At 43.1% G+C, this 15,660-nt stretch overlaps 1 protein-coding gene across 7 annotated transcripts in view; it reads left to right on the forward strand.

Annotated features, from left to right (window-relative positions):
* si:dkey-237h12.3 (teneurin-3) overlaps positions 1–15,660 on the forward strand; it is a 182,805-nt gene that overhangs the window by 87,883 nt on the left and 79,262 nt on the right. For 6 of the 7 annotated variants that reach the window (XM_020645072.3, XM_065958446.1, XM_065958447.1 and 3 more), the window contains 2 exons: positions 3,505–3,743; positions 13,691–13,816. In XM_020645072.3, the coding sequence (XP_020500728.2) occupies positions 3,505–3,743; positions 13,691–13,816 (365 nt within the window). The remainder of the gene's footprint in view (positions 1–3,504; positions 3,744–13,690; positions 13,817–15,660) is intronic. The other variant, XM_065958451.1, reaches the window with a different exon arrangement.

Below are 15,660 nucleotides of genomic sequence, written 5' to 3' on the forward strand. Positions count from 1 at the left end.
TAACGTCCTGTAGCGGTGTTTATAGACTTTATGAAAGACTGTCAAACCTCACCCACAGGTTTATGTACCCCCCTTTTTTCCCATCACCATCATGTCAAAGGTTTGCAGAGTCAGTTTGCACAACGACCCTTGGAATGCATCCCCAACAATAGACCAAAATATTAACTGAGGAATAATCACACTGTGGGGCATCGGTTCTGCATGACACACTCTCTCAGGAGGGAGAAAAACTTTAATGACACACATCACTTGACATACAGTACATGCGCATTTCAACTATAAATATCAGCTCATTTCATTGGCTGCTGTCACTTGTCATTAACACAGCATACAACCACCTTTTTTTTTTTTACAATTGAGAGCATACATACTGTATTTCCCTTTATGTCAAATGTAGCCACACTCCTAAACATATAGCTTGCTTTATTGGCACTCTATTAACAGGCAAAAAGGCGGAGCATAGGCGGGCCTTATGCCTACTGGTGAGCCAATTTCGCTTACAGTATAATACATTTTTGATATTTTTTCCACAAATTATTGTCATTTGGTTTTACATGACAGGCCTTGTTTGTCACTAGAGGATTGTACTTGTCTTATAGCACATCGCCATCGGCTTTACATTTGTAACCATGAGACAACGTCCATTTTTCTATACAGTCTGTGATACAGATATGTAGAGCCCAGATAGACTGGAGGTTTTAATTTACAGGGGAACTGTCTCACTTCATTTTTGCAACCAATATGTTGTCACCTCCCTCAAATAGAGGACACACGCCTCCACACACACACACACACACACACACACACACACACACACACACACACACACACACACATAAACTCACATACCTCCCCCCTTTCTGTCTGCCTCATCAGATTGCAAACTTACACTTAACTCCCCAGATAGCGCTGTCTATTTGCCTGTGTGTCTGACGACACGTCTGCCGCCTCAGACGTTGTGAAAGTTTTGACCTCAATTCATACCCAACTGTGTATTACACAGTCTGCCGCAGCAGCAGCACAGATTGTTTCAGATTGAAAAAAACAAATCTTAAATTTCTCCAGGTTGTGAGACGGACAAAACATTGTAATTCCAGCGGTGACACTCTGTAACCTTTAAATGGAATCCCTGACTGTCAATGACCACACGTGTCAATCGCGGCATCGAGGAGCCAGACGATCCGAATCTGACATTTGTTCTGTCAAGAATTGATCAGAGGAGGTTTCAGCACAAAGATATCCTCGTGGGAGAGAGGGAGCAGCTGAAATATCAGCGGCGGGGATGAAATAGGAGCGATGCATGCTGGTGTAGGTTATAATTTGTCCTTTGTAAAACAAATCTGTTAGATGGTATACTGATATCTGATTGACTTCTTTTGCTTTCGTCTGCAGTCTTCAGAAAAGCGGCGCTCAGTCCAGCCAGAGGAGGATTATTTTTTAATGAAACTGTTTTAGGTGCACTAACAAGCGTCCCCAGAGCATGTTCATCCCCCGCTCCAATCAAATAATCAGGAACACTCTGATTACCAAGTGTCACTACATGGATTTTCAGTCTTTTAACAGCTCAGCTTCAGATTATTCGCCCAATTAGCCGTCCCCGAGCTTCTTTTAGTGCCACCGATTCACCGTCAGGATTTAAAGAGAGGGGAAAAAAAGGCTTTACAAAACTTACACGGCGACTTCACAGATGCCACACAAATAATTAATGAGCAAATACTGCTTTATTAGTTTATTGCTGTGTTTAAATTAGCCGTTACCATGGCAACCGACTCCTTCTGGGATATATCGCCTATAGATCATAAAAAAGGCTGTCCAAAAAAAACCAGAAGACTGAGCAGAAAATGTAACAAGCATGAGTTAAGGCGGGAGCTTCTTCTAGACATTAGTCTATGATCTTATGCACATTTCTTTGGCTTCAAAATTGCATTTGTACGACCTATATTCAAGTATTAAACAGGACATAGTATCCCCCTCTTCCACCTTTTCAAACAGTCCCCTGTGGTCTAAATGAAACATCTGTGCTGTGTTTTGTTCAAAATATAACATGAATCAAGCACCAGAGGAGGTTTGTGACCCTGTATAAACCAGCTCTCTCAGAACGCTCCGTTTTGGTGTGTGTGTTTCTTTAAATGCAATGATCCCGCCACCTGAGTTTTCCCAGTAGACATCAGTCCTCTGTAGCGAGAATAAAAATGGCCGACCTGCGTAAAAGTTTTGCTATAGGCTGGGGGTGGAGTCCATGGGTGGAGATACCAGGGGAGGGGAGGGGATTTTTATTTACCAGAATCCCACTGTGACATCACAAGGAGAGCACATTTGAAACGGAGCATTTTTCTCTGTGTTGTAAGACTAATGCAGACCACAAACAAAGGACTGGATGGATTTATTTCACATGTTGTGGGTCAGTAGACTCTCAGGTTACCCAAATATATGTTCACAAACACTGTACAAATAGATTTCTCACAATATGTCTCCTTTAATTCTCTGTTGTAGCAGCTCTCTTTGTAATAGGACTAAACCCGGACGAGGACGTAAACATGTTGCGCTTGCTCCACTTAATGCAGCTCATGTTGAGATGCTCTTACTTAAGGTACTTAACCCCCAACTGTTAGAGTTAAAATATATTACCGTGGTGGGGCTGGGGCAGATACTCTCAGGTGTATTTTTTGTCCGAAACAATGAGTGTTAAGTGGAGTGTACGTGCAGAGAAACCCTCGACTGAATAAAGTTTTTATTGGTGTTATTAATTAACAAGGTTGCATTAAGCATTTTTCTCCTCACGATATCCTATGAGGAATTGAAGAAAGTTATCCAATCACTGAAAACAAGTGGAGTTCTTAACTACAGAATACTAAATATGAATCGCTGGATATTGTATTTAGTTTTGTCCATAATAGGCAACTTATTCAGCTGTGTATTCAAAGAACATTTGCAATGCATGGTCAATCTGTGCAATTTTCCCTGGCTGTTCCCGACAGCCTGCAGGCATTTGGGTATTAATCTCTAAGTAGTGGCAAGAGTTGCAACCGGGCTTAATTCATTTACTTAAGAGCTTTTCACGAGGGGTTTAAAAGTTAATAGGACGATCACTCCGTAGTGCATTTGATTAAACCCTCTTAATTACCCCAGGTATAATGGGCTATTAGCAAAAGGCCCTGTTGTAAAAGGGCAAGTGGGAGATGATTGTTTTTATGAGATACTTTTTGTCCACTTCTTCCAATGTCAGGATTTACTGATTCTCAGACTTTAATCCTGTTGCTCATGCAGAGAGATACACACGGGAGTTACGAGTATCGTAGGGTGTCATTTTTTAACTTCGAACTAGCTGCGATCTTTCAGGGCAGACTGGAACTAATCATGGTCTTCTTTGTCCAGCTCTAGACCGTTTTCACAAACATGACCACGTGCAGTAAGCGGTAGGAAAGAACAGGCATGTTACTTTGTTTGCTCCTCACAGTTTGTCGACTAATACCTTGTTCTTGCCCCCCCCCCCCTCCATTGTAGGCACTTTCTCTTTAAAACGGGCACAGGAACGACCCCCTTCTTCGGCGCAGCAGCCCCCGGTTACACAATGGCGACGGGGACGGTTTACTCCACACCAGCGCGCCCTCTGCCCAGAAACAGCCTGTCCAGGGGGGCGTTCAAGTTCAAAAAGTCCCCCAAACATTGCTCCTGGAAGTGCACCGCCTTGATCGCCGTGGGGATAGCCGTGGTTCTGTCCATCATCCTCTGCTACTGCATAGGTAAGGATGAACGCCGTAAACATCACCCACTGATTGAAATGAGGAGGATTTTCACTGATTATCTGTTTAGAGGATCACAAACAGCCAAAACACAGCATTAGAAAAACAGAGCATGACAGATTATGAGACATTATTAGGATTATTGTGTTAATGAATGCGACACAGCTGCTTGCTTTTTTCCTCTTTTTAACAGAAAAGTTACAGAAAATCACAGAAATTGGAATGTGAGACTTGACTGAGATTCTTTTGGGGGGGGGCATTTTATGGCCTGGCGTTTGATATGACATGTAAAGAGACGGGAAGTGTGCAGAGTGAGAGACAGAGATTTTCACCAAACAGCATCAGAGGCCCTAATCAGGAAGCAGGTTTTGTGCAAACCCTAGGACTGGTTTCCGTTTCAGAAAAGCCCCGTTTCCACAAAGCGGTTCGGTTTGGTTCAGTACGATAATTACTTATTTGGTAATCAGAGTGTAAGCCAGATGAAGATAGCTACGTAATATTGTGACATCATAGCAGCCCAACACCGTGTAGCACGCTATGAATTAAATTCAACAAAGAAGAAAAATGGGACACTGTAAACAAGGGACCCTTTAGGGTCGGATTGGTACCCTTGGCATCCCAACAGAAAGGTACCAAAAATGTAGGACGGTATGGATCCCTACTTTTGGCACCATTCCCAACTTTTGACGGTGGAAACCTTAATAAATGGGTACCGTGCCAAACCGAACTGTAACCGGACCGCTTGGTGGATACGGGGCTAAAGGGAGGTCACTCAAACCCGAGACAGAGGGGTAACTTAAGCTCTGTCTGAGTCAGTTACTATGGTAACTGAGTCTGTGACCCTAACCTGGGCGGGAGCATGTGAAGTACGAGGACCTCTTTTTGATACCTGTTGCCATGGTGATCATTTAATCGGAGCTCCGTTAATATTGGCTTGTTATAGTCCCTATGCATGCTCTGAACTCTACCTGAACCCTACTCTGAGTTGATTGGACAAACTCTTATCAGCTGTTTTGGAAGCCGGAGCTCAGATTTTCCCGTGTGAGGGTAAATCAACTAAACGGGCCCCGGGACCGGAGGGGTGGAGGCTGCGACCACTGCAACGAGGACTGTGGCCTCTGCACATGGGGCGTCTGATCTACATACTGAGTATGAGAGAGAGAGATGCTATCCCATAACTGTTCATCTGTGCATTTCATCACGTTAGCTTTTCAGTTCAAGGCCACACTGCTTTTGCACCTGGGCTCTAAACTTCAAATCGTCTACACACCAACTCCACGGTTGCAATTTCCAAAAAAGAAAATCCTCTTTTGCTTCCTCAACTTGGTCCACTTAGAAGCTTTAGTCCCTGATCGTGTCTGGAGGCAGTTCAGGAGGTGAAAACCTAATCTGTAAACTGCTCACATTAGCAGATATTTCAGACTGACCATCTGCACCGGCTGAGAGGCTTTGACCACAGCTTCTCCCTCGATATTTACCATGGGATGTTTACCCCTTAATATCTGAGCCTGGCATGGAGATATTTATTCTCAGGGATTAAGGATCTCTGGGATATTCTCAAGTGACTCTTGATGCTGTGCTGTTTTTATTTTTATCAAGTTAACACTATTATAAACTGGGAAAACAGAACATCTACATCTCAATAATGAAAACGAATCAGCCGTCTAGCCTGACAAAAATGAACTATCGACCGAGACTGAGGCATAAATACCGCCACTGAATTCCTGTTATTGTAAGATGTGGAGGTGCAGCAACAGCTGTCACCCGTGCACATGAAAACCAGTAGTTGTTGTGCCAGGAGCGACGTATTTCTTTCACTTCGAGGGAGACGTACACGACTCCATTATCCGCGGTGGCATTAGACAATCTTTAGACATGTCGTTCGGTCAAACGGAACCAATGACAGACAAGCTGTCGAGCGTGAATGAGGGCGACATGCCTCTTAATCTGTGTGCAGTTTTGACTGTTTTGACTATTTCACTGCATTTTTTTCACCCTTTTTTTCAGAAATTGCAGACGTCCTGATGTGATTCAGTGGCGTCTGTGTGACTAAGCTCTCAGTCAGATATGCAGACACAGTTTCCAAACGAGACGTCCCTGCCCGTTTCCCTCTTGACATTGGAGGCTGTGCATCATGCCCGCACTTCTGATCCCTATAGTTCACAGAACGACAAGACAAATGATGTCCTTCGGGTTTCCTGCTCAAACACAGACGGGGGTGGGGCTGGAGGTTCAAATGGCGAGCAAAGATAGCAGCGTCAAAATGAAACACAAGTCGAGAATCGGAACTCTTTTAACAAAAGGAAACCAACATGAACACTTGAACTTTAAAGACGACCTTGGTCCACAAAGCCCTTTGTTGTACAAGAACCCCAAAACTCGCTCATTCTGTCAAACAGGAAATGCTTTTATCTCGGTCAGGAAGATAAACTAATGCTCATCCTCCTCTCCTTTGAGCGTTATTCCCTTCGAGAAGTTTTTTTTTCTTTTTTTTATACAGCGGTGTGTCAAAGCTGACTTCTTGCTAACCTTTAGAATCTTGACCACAGCAATAAACCCCGTTACAGATTCATCTCTGCTCCTGCCCTCTCCTGTCATCCAAGCCCTTAATCTTTACACTGCGCCTCTCTCCCCCGAGCGGATATATGAGTATTCATCCAGCCTGGAGGCAGGGGGAAATGTGACACAAGTTGTATAAAGGAGAAATATGGGCTTGTTGGGAAGATCCTATAACCGCTGGTTTATTGTTGAACGGAGAGGGGGAGTGCTCTCGTGGAGGAGAGGTCATAAATACACTTTATCCATATCAATATTCACAATCCCTTTATTGACTTAACTGTTTTGTTGCTTGTTGACGTTCATGATCCTGCACCATAAAATCAGCATGTATATATACATACTTTTTTTTTTTCTATAACGTAGACGATCCTCCTGTGTGCACGGGATCAGTTGCTATTTTTATTTGCGCCGGTTGCTGGTGCCAGATCGGCTCCGTTTACACGCGGAGAAGGAGCAGAAAAAGTCATTTGTTCAGCTGTTGTCACTAACAGCTCAAGCAGATTGGATTCATTTACAACGTTTTCATCCCAACAATCACCCACTTGTTTAATTGTAGACCTGTCACATATTTGGGAATTGTATTTTTGGCCACTTTCCAGAGTGTGTGACTGCTGCTTCAGCGCGTTTGTGTGTGTGCGTTTGTGTGTGTGTTAAACAGATGCAGCCCTTTGCCACTTGCCTCAGGTGCCTCGGAGTGTTTCCACCTCTTCCTCTCTCTCTTTCATCCGCCGCCAATTCACCTGCCAGGTGCAATGACTCAAATAGATACAATGCACACTCGTACTTTAATAATACTTCCCCACTGTCAGCGCGCACGGTCCCATTAGTGCAAAGACAAAGTCGGAGACAAATACGAGCACACCTGCTTCTGTTATTTATTAAAACGGCTCTGTCTTTGAATTTGACTGAGCCGTATTACTCCAGTTTGTGTTTTGTGCTGCAGCTCACTCCCTCTAAGAAACAAATAGCTCTGATTAAATGGTTTTTTTTTTTTGGTTTTTTTTATGGAAGAAATCCAACGAATAACATGCAGGATAATCGCTGAACTCGACGCTGGCCGACAGCAGCAGCAGCAGCTCCTGTAATTCAAATGAAGCAAAACCTGCTGAGGTGAGGCGTTCCAGTTCCAGCTCTGCAAACTAGCCTGATTGGAAGGATTTCAGCAATTGTTCAGACAGAAGGAGGCTAATCAGGAGCGAGTCCAGTTGTTAGCACTGTGGCTGGATGCAGGACACAGCATGTTGCAGCTCTGGAAAATGCACCTTCAATTGAACGCTGCACAAACACAGTCAAAGGGGGAACATTATCCTCACAGCACATGTTTGATTCAAACGTTTATGAGGAGATGAGTTCTTTTGTCTGAAAGTGTTTTTGAATATCAGACGTATGACAGTAATTCATTGATTAAAAGTGTCTTTTTTAAGGGAAGCTTGACTTATTATGTGTTATCAATTTGCTTTTTTAAGAAAGTGCATCTCACAGTTTCTTTTAATAAGAGGAGAGAATATTACGCTTCAACTTTGTACCGCAAAAATTCAATTTACTAGATAAAGAGAAAATCCATTTGTTGTTGTCGGAGTGTTTTTCAGTGAAGGCTGCTTGATTAAAGCGCCGGCTCTTATGAAATTCTTGAATTAGTGGGTGTGCGTTTGGTTTCAACGTGTCTGTACCAGTAACCGGAGTAGAGTTAGGAATACAGGTGGACCCACTTGTGTGACGGACGAGTGCTGTGTTGGGAAAAACAATACAGCCTCTAATGGAAATCTAATACTCATAATAAAATCAAGAAAACCTCCACAGAGACTCAGAAAAAGGTGCTGCTGAGCTTGCTTCAATTGCCTCAGGACCAAAAAGACACACTCGGCTCGGTGGATGCCGTGTTGGAGATGTTGTCTTTCCGTTTGAGGTTGTTGGAGACTCTATCCGGAGTAGAACTGGAACATCTTAGCCACGCTCCGGGCTGTGCAGCTCATATCGAGGAGTCCCCCGGGGGGCACGTTTCTGGGAAGATGTGCAGGCAGGTTCCAGCGTAAAACAATGTTTGTCTCAATAATTTTGAGGCTGTTGAGCTCCAAGTTGCTGTTGGCACACCCCGACTCCAGATGGGCTACCTCGCTATCTGGTAAATGGACTCATTATGCTCGGTGGCGACAGCTACCAGAGTGGCAATCCTTTTGCATATTTTTGAAAACTCTTGAGAAGTTTTCCACTCTTTTTATGTTTTTTTAGTGCCGTGGGTTTCTCTCCTGAGCGGTGTGATTTGTTTTCCTACAACAAAAGGAGATACAGCTTTCACTCGTGGCGTAATTAGTGCTGTGTTTTTCCAGGTAACAACAAAACAACAAGAATCATGAGAACAAGACGGGTAATATGCTGTGAGAGCAGTCAGGAGGATTTTTCAGCTCAGGAGTGTTGATGCTTCTTGTTGGTGTTAAAGCTCAAGCAAACATGTTGTAAACTTTGCAAATTCAACCTCCAATCCATCACGAGAAGAGCTGTTCCAGGGGGCAGATTTTTGACTTCTGAGATAAGAGGCCAGCTTTCCCAGCTTTCCTGCTCAGGAGGAGAATGGCTCATGGCCCCATAAATATTAATTGAACTGGCCTGGTCTTGCAGGAATAACTTATGCAAATGCGTAAATTGAGGGCTATTCACCTCAAGCAATTTGTTGATGAGGTAAGTGGAGATACAGACTCTGGTGTGCTAAGAGCGGTGAAGAGGGGAAGGGCTCTTGTGGGTTTCTGTGGTGGGTGTGATACTCTAGAGGCCACCGCAGCACGTAGTTACCTCCCTGGTGAGAAGTTGGAGATGGTGGAAGGTTTGAGTGTGAGACCGTGGAGGTTTCTGAACGTGTTAAATGATACTGAGTCTTCAATCAGGAATGTTCAACTCTTAACTTTATTGTTCCTGAGAGGTCATTTTCTTTTGCAGCCAGGTAAAGATTAAACACATGAAGAGATAACAGACATGAGGAAAAACCTTCAATATCAGAAACAAAAATTGCATCAAAGAGTGCATCAAGTGACGACAGGACATCAAGAGTATATAAAACTGACACTAAAACCATCATTAAACCAAAACTAAAACCATCGTCAGTCATCAGAGGGGAGCAGAAAAATCCCCTAATCTGCTGAGTCAATATTAGAATTCAGTATTTTGTTGGTGGAGTTATAAAAGCCTCTTTCATCCTGTTGGACTTGCCCTTTGATAATGTGCGTCTCCTGCCTGAGGGCGTGCGCTCAAAGTCACCAAAGAGAGGATGTCGAGGACACTGTCGGATGTCTGGAGATTTAGATGTTGCTCTATAACTAAAGGTCAGTTACCTCGTCACAAATCTGACATCTTTCAGAGGGAAATCTCCTAATAACTATCGGATGAAATTAGATGAAGTTTGTCGTGTTGAATGAACTCTGTGGATAAATTATAATAACCTTGGTAATATCAGGCGATGCATCAGGTGCCATCTATGATGTACAGAACAAAGGTTTTTTTTCCACATTTTCAAACATAGAGCCACACTTTGAGGAGGGACTTTGAATCAATCCATCAATCATTATTTGTATAGCGCCAATTCATAACCGGTGTTATCTCGAGACGCTTTACAAGATTGAGATTGGATCACTTGAGATTGAATAAGATGCAGGAAGGATTTCTCTTTTGTATTCCTTACGTTCTGGACTTTGGTGAATGTTTAATGGACTTGAGCTTGTATATTTCTTTTCTATTCTCCTGACTACTCAAAGCATTTTCACACCGCAGGTCACACCTACACATTCACACACTGATGGCAGAGGCTGCTATCAGAAGTAGCTTATCCCATTCAGAAACGTCTAAGCAGCGGGAGCATGTTGGGGTGAAGTGAGGGGGTGGTGTATGAATGGATTAGTGTTGTTCTTACTCTCTGATGTACGTCGCTTTGGATAAAAGTGTCTGCTAAGTGAATTGTATCTTGAATTATAAGTGTCTTGCCCAAGGAGGCGGCTGTGGCTCAGTTGGTAGAATCGGTCGTCTCTCCACCGGAAGTTCAGGGTTTGATCCCCAGCTCCTGCAGCTACATGTCCGATGTGTCCTTGGGCAAGACACCTAACCCCAAGATCTTACCGCTGCTTTGTCGGCGTGTGAATGTGTATGAATGGGATTAGTTACTTCTGATGGTCACTTTACTCAGCAACCTCTACCATCAGAGTGTGAATGTGTAGGCGTGACCTGCGGTTGGAGCTGGGGATCAAACCCCCAACCTTCCTGTTTAAGAGATGACCAACTCCACCACTGATCCACAGCCACTCAATCAAAAAGAATTAGACTTGTTATGGGCACTTTTTGTTTAATGGTTATTATCAAATGTAAGCATGCTAAAAGGGTAAAATAAAGTTAATAATCATGCTAAATGTAAGGATGTTAGCATTATTGCCATGAGCATGTTAGCATGCTAATGTTTGATGCAAATTTTTGTCTGAGCATAGAGCTGCTGTAGACTTTTCCTAAAGGACATATTCACATAAAAAAACTGACTTTCACTGTCAGCTGAAAGTCAACAGCTCCATTGAGAGCCTCGTCTATTATTCTCTATGTCCTCGTTTATAAGGTGTGTAGTCCCGCCCCTCTGCCTGTCATCGGAGAGATTCTTCCCTCAACATTAAAAAGGTTCTTTTCTACAGAAGACTAAATGCTAATTTTGCAAATACAGGTTTTGTCAAGAAGATTATACCACATTTATACTTTAATAATACCCTAACCTGCTCTAGTTCAGAGCTTTCAATCATGTCAGCAGAGAAGGTGTCAGTCTCTTTTCAGGCCGAGGGTGTTTCACCGCGGGTTAATGCTCCGTGTCCTCGGTTGATCCTCGCAATTTGTCGCCCGGCTCAGCTCTCAGTGTTTTCTAGAGATTCTGGAGCCCTCCCTCAGTTGAAAGACTCTTAACAAGTTTGTCTTAGAAATGTACATATTTACACTGCAAACTATTTGAAAAAGTTTGTATTTCAGAGTGAAAATTTTACCAATTAACTAGGCCAAGAGTTTGTCTGCGGCTCACTGTGTTTCATTTGAATGAATTTTAATGTCAGTAAATGAACCTGATTAAAGAGAGTAATTTAGAACATGTTGAAACCACAATATTAACATCCACAGGAAAGTCTCATTGATGAAGCAGAAATGATTAACACAGGAGGAAATGTTAGACAGGTCAGCATTAAAGACTGGAATATAATCCCTAAAGGCAAATCTGTCCAATCTCATATTCTTCTACTCATAACACTTATTTATGCTAAGATTTAAATTCAAATGTTTTATAGCCTTATAGGCCAGATCCATACAGCTGTATTTTATCATGCCTATAAACCCCTCTATTTCAGCCCTGCTCAGAACAGGCTGTTTCTGTGTCTGTACCTTTAAATATGTAATTGAGCTGTGTCTGACCACGCCCCCTCTCTGGAAGGGCTTGGGTGGTTTGGGTTTTTCTCCCACCATGTCCTATTGTTTACGGTGAGAAGGCAGACTCAGAGGTGCAGAACAAACACCTAGCTGTGGGAGTGTCACCCACCTGGGGGAGGGGCTACTGCCCTTTGTGATGTCATGAAGGGAAAATCTCCAAACGGCCTGTTTGAGCACACATTTTCTGAAAAGTGGAGCAGGCAGAAGACGGACAGGATGGACTTTTCTCATCATTGGGGGGTTTGTAGACAAACTAGAGACACATGTTAGAGTCAGAGGAACATGGTGAAGTGTATTTTACATATAGAAAAATCCGACAACATAACTGGCGGAACACATTTCCCGTCTATTGCTGCTGTAGTTTTTGAATGATGTTGTGTGTTACATCGGTTCTAAATGGCATTTTAAAAAACCCAAAATCCTGCAATTAGACAAACTCACTGATTGAGGCATGCGGTAGACCCTCATCTCCTCCTGGGCTGTGCAGGGTAAAATTATTGTTTTGGTCAATGGCTTTAAAGTGTGCAATGCATCAACACACTTTTAGAGGATGTACTTTGATTGGAGGTATTTGATCAAAGGGATTTTGTCGCAGCCATTGCAAGCCCATCCATCTCTGCCAGCTGAAGCAATCTTCCTGGGCATTTCTGTTTGTTTTTTTTTTCAAATATCAGTCGATTTAGACCCCAAATATGTAAAAATACAGCCAAGGATTAAAAGCACCTCAATTCCCCTTTGATTACTGTAATTTACGGTGTTGCAACTGAAGTGAATTCTGACACGGTGAGGCCAAACATTATCACTCAGTTTTAATCTCTATCATCTGATTCAAGGCTACAGAGCACCTGTGTTCTGATTTACCAAGGACAGCCGCGTGTGTTTTTTCTGACTAAACTGACGCCAGATTTATTCATCAGGAGATTTTCAACAAACCAAACATGCCCCCGTTTCTTTACAAAAGCAGCAACTGATACACTTTCAGGATGACTTTTACCATCCCTCCGGTTTTTTTGGTCTCCTTCACATTTGATATTCTCTCTGGCCCCTCGTCCACCTCTCAAGTTATTTTGCTGCAGTCAATATCCATCTTCCCAGAGAGCGCAGAGTGTTGGAGAAAAGTTCCTCTCGCAGATCAAATGGTCGGAAATCAAGATGCTTCCTCAGCATGTTCCCCGGCTGGTGACTTTGAAGGAGATTGGCCCTCTCGCTGCGCTCACAGGAGCCCCTCAGTCTCCCAAAACAACAAAAACACAGTTTGATTGCATCCAATACTGTGACAATAAAGCAGGTTTGGCTGAATGAAAGCCCCAAGTACAGTTTAGTTATGTAAGAGGACTAGAGGAGTGTTGCAGATACTAACCCCTCTCACTTCCTCCTCCTGCTGCTGCGACTGTCTGTCTCAATAAAGTGCCTTACACTGCCTCCTAAAAGTCTCTCACTTCCCGTCTCTTTCCCCCTTGTCTCACTCTTTCACAAACACAAAGCTGTGTCCCCGTGTCCGTCCTGCTTTGTATTAGCCTCTCTGAGAGTCTTTCCGCTGTGTCTGGTCTGTTGGCTCTCGTTGAAGCAGTAGCTGTTTGTGTGCAGCAGACACTCAGGAACGTTAATGAACAACGCTCTCCAAGGAAACATGCGAGAGCAACAGGGTTCCTAAGTATTGATTGAGATGACTTTGTCTGGCCTCTATCAGTGCTGTGTTTACTGAAAAGCCACCCGTTTGCAGAGTAGCCTTTAAGAAAAACAAAACATGAACTGAAATGCGTGGAGTTAAGCAGTCTTTCTGTTTTTTTCTCTGCTTGCATTGGATCCATCCTTTGTCGCCCCCGTCCCCCCGTCCTCCCGTCCCCCCCCCCACGGGTCCTTTGTGCTTAAGTGGCCTGATTGTTTTTGGTGTGGCTGTTTGCTTATTTGTTTATCCATTTCTACGAGCCCACGCAGTTTTTTTGTGTATTTCACAGCAATGCACCTTTTCGGCCTCAATTGGCAGCTCCAAGAGTTGGACAACCAGCCGGCGTTTGAAAACGGAGGAGTCGGGAAGACGGGGCCCACACAGACGAGCGTAGTGACAGCTCTGGCGGCTGATGGTGAGGAAATAAAAGCCTGACCTCTGAATGAATAGTTAACATTTACAGTGATATTGCAAAAGATGTTTGTTTTATTTTTTCTTCTGTTTATTTTGGTCAAGGTTAGTTCCACTGATTTTTTCAAATATACTGCGCTAGCAAGGTTAAGCTTTTCTTTTACAAAATGACTCTAATAACTCGTGCAAGCTGACGGCTTTATAATGGCAAATTCTCTCAGCTGCATCTTTATTGACCCTGTAGAGATATTTGTCCCGCTGCAGGCCAAAAACATAAATCACAAGTAGGCACGGGAATTCAGGTCTGAAAAAAAATCATGGCCAAATACATGAATACTTCATGTTATAACAGGAACCAAGAGTTTGTTTAGCCAGCATTTAGAGAATCATTGGACCGCCCTATGGATCGGAAATTAATCATCAGCCTAATTACCAGCACAACCCGGGCACACAGATGTTCTCATATGAGTCAGGTTCCTGCTCAAGTTTTTGCCTGTTGAAAGAAATCATTCATTCAACCCCCGCCCCCTCCTCTGTAGAGTCCATGCTCACTCAGGTCACCATGTGGTGGACTCTGAAGCTTCAGTGTTTATCCAGCTCTGCATGGGTCTGTAAACCTTTCTGTGTTCTAACCTCTCTCCATTTTTCAAAAGCATCTCCAATATTGATCCTAGTTTGAGCACGTTTCTGCTCGTGGAGCTTATTAGAAACATGCAGAGGCTTTTTAGGTCGGGTACAATCACTTCTATCTGAACCACTTCTCTTGACCGCTTCCATCGCTGCAACACCTGTTGACCTGATAACTGCTCTCATATCTGACAAACCGAGGGATCTCCAAAATGGCCATGTTTGGGGGTGCTTTAAAACCGCCTACCTTCTCTGGTCCAAACAAATCCAGAGCATTCAGGAGCAGAATCTAAAGTTAGAAGGAGGACATACTGGCTGCTGCATTGTTGTCAGAGAAGCCAGCACTTCAACATAGCATGTTTCCTTAATGTCTGATCAGATAGTAAGCTCACTTTATCATTTCAGTCTCTACATATCTTGCATGTTGTTCCTTTAATTTTCCAGAGCAGCCTGAGTAGCTCTGGAGGTAGATTGAGCTTAAATTGTGTTTAAGGCTGCTGAATTAATCACAATATCTTTGTTGTTGTTATACGAGCATTCCCATCGATCAAACAAGCTGTCTCACACGGCACGCTTACACTTTTTACACATTTTTTTATACCATTATGATGCAGTCTGATGAAGATCAAGTTTGCTATCTTCTACCTTCAGATTAATTAGCGCAAATGTAGTGGTCGGTTTTTGATTGAGGAGGCACATTTTGCAAACTCAGGTATTTTGAAAAAAAATAAAGATCAACGGAAAAACATAAAACCTGTGAGTTAGGGTTAGGGTTAGGGGGTGATTACCCTGCATTATAACAGTATTTAAGATGCATATCTTAAATAGGCCAGTTTGGATGAGAAGAGTCCTGATACAGATCACATTATAATACCATATGTGGATCGGGTGTAAACGTTGCAACAAGTTTTTGTCCCCTAATGACAGATTAACAAACGTAGTAGCAAAAGCAAACATGAAACCTGACTCTACCATGAAGCTGCGGAGGAGAGATACCGCTCCCCTGACCTGGTCAGAAGTGAGTCCAATGAGGCTGCAGGTAATTAACTTACTTTAAAACAAAGGTTAAAGGATCTTTAAACACTAAAATACAAATTAATTAAAACAAGTTAAAGGGTAAAATGACGATTAAGAGAGACAAATTGCCACTGGACGCCATTTGGCCTGAGGAATGACAGAGTGAAATATTTGCTTGCTCGATGCCCAGTCAGCCTTAAGAGT

Source organism: Labrus bergylta, chromosome 9, assembly GCF_963930695.1.
Source record: "Labrus bergylta chromosome 9, fLabBer1.1, whole genome shotgun sequence".
Classification (NCBI taxonomy): Eukaryota; Metazoa; Chordata; class Actinopteri; order Labriformes; family Labridae; genus Labrus; species Labrus bergylta.